We start from the raw sequence: 1,792 nt of genomic DNA, 5'->3' as shown, positions 1-1,792 counted from the left end.
TCCCCATCCCTCCATCTCCATCCTCCCTGCCCCACGGCCCCGCTGACGCCCCCCTGGTCCTGCCCCAGCGGGGGAGCGAACGGGACCACGGGGTTCCATGGGGTCTTTTTTCGGGGAGGGGGACGGGACACACTCACCGTGGGGTGGCTGGCAATGCCGTGGGGCAGCCGGTGCTGCCGTGGGGCAGCCAGCTCTTGGCAAAGCCCTCCTGTCCCCACAGGCCCCCGCATAGGTCCCACCATGGCCAAGCAAGGGAGGGGACAGCAGAAGCTCATCATCCAACGCTCCTTTCAAGGTGATTTTGGGGCAAGTTGGTGAAATTTGGGGAAAGGCCGGTGTTTTCTCAGCAGTGGATTGCCGTGGGGCAGCCAGCTCTTGGCAAAGCCCTCCTGTCCCCACGGGCCCCCCCATAGGTCCCACCATGGCCAAGAAAGGTGACACAGGAGGGAACAGCAGAAGTTCGTCATCCAACGCTCCTTTCAAGGTGATTTTTGGGCAAATTGGTGAAATTTGGGGAAATGGCGGTGCTTTCTCAGTGGTGGGAGTGTCACCTGTGGTGTCCCCTGTCCCCACAGGTCCCCTGTTGCTCTGGCAGGGCCTGGGGTGGGGGCAGCCGTGGTGGGCACAGAGCTGGGGGGGTGGACAGATGGAGGGACAGAGGGATGGATGGATGGATGGACAGATGTAGGGACGGATGGATGGAGGGGTGAAGAGATGGAGGGACGGACAGATGGATGGAGGACAAAGGGATGGAGAGATGGATGGAGGGATGGATGGATGGACAAAGAGATGGACAGATGGGTGGAGGAACAAAGGGATGGAGAGATGGATGGACAGATGGATGGATGGACAAAGAGATGGACAGATGGATGGAGGGATGGATGGAGGTAAGGATGGACAGATGGAGGGAGGGATGGATGGAGGGAGGGGTGAAGAGATGGAGGGATGGACAGATGGATGAAGAGACAAAAGGATGGAGAGATGGTTGGATGGAGGGAGGGAGGGATGAAGGGATGGACAGATGGATGGAGGGACAAAGAGATGGACAGATGGACGGAGGGATGGATGGAGGTAAGGATGGACAGATGGAGGCACAGAGGGATGGAGGGACCAAGGGATGGATGGACAAAGGGATGCAGGGGTGGATGGATGAATGGATGGACAGACAAAGGGATGGTGAGATGGATGGACAGATGGATGGACGGACAAAGAGATGGACAGATGGACGGAGGGATGGATGGAGGTAAGGATGGACAGATGGAGGCACAGAGGGATGGAGGGACCAAGGGATGGATGGACAAAGGGATGCAGGGGTGGATGGATGAATGGATGGACAGACAAAGGGATGGTGAGATGGATGGACAGCTGGAGGGACCAAGGAACAGAGAGAAGGAAGGATAGATGGATGGAAGGACAGACAGATGGATGAAGAAGGGATGGACAGATGGACGTGTGAAGGGGTGGACAGATGGAGGGACAGAAGGATGGACAGATGGGTAAGACAGATGGAGGGACAGGGGGATGGATGGATGGATGGATGGATGGATGGATGGATGGATGGATGGATGGATCAAAAGAGGGACCAAGGGATGGAGAGGCAGACAGGTGAATGGATGGATGGAGGGACGGACAGACAGAGCGATGGAGGGGTGGGTGGGCAGAGGGGCAGACGGACAGCTGGACAGCAGGATGGACCAGAGGGATGGACAGACGGAGGGACTGAGGGACGGGAGGACGGGCAGAGACACAGCAGGACGGACTGAGGGCTGGACGGACAGACGGACGGGCGGCG

General features: G+C 58.4%; 1 protein-coding gene across 1 annotated transcript in view; it reads left to right on the top strand.

The window, feature by feature from the left end:
* Nucleotides 1-421: 421 nt before the first annotated feature.
* TRIM62 (tripartite motif containing 62) overlaps nucleotides 422-1,792 on the top strand; it is a 7,645-nt gene continuing 6,274 nt past the window's right edge. The window contains exon 1 of the mRNA XM_014960960.1: nucleotides 422-484. Coding sequence (XP_014816446.1) covers nucleotides 422-484 — 63 coding nt within the window. The remainder of the gene's footprint in view (nucleotides 485-1,792) is intronic.

This window comes from Calidris pugnax, unplaced genomic scaffold (assembly GCF_001431845.1).
Source record: "Calidris pugnax isolate Ruff unplaced genomic scaffold, ASM143184v1 scaffold580, whole genome shotgun sequence".
Lineage (NCBI taxonomy): Eukaryota > Metazoa > Chordata > Aves > Charadriiformes > Scolopacidae > Calidris > Calidris pugnax.
Note: the sequence above shows the minus strand (reverse complement) of the source record. Positions and strands in the feature narration are given on the sequence as shown.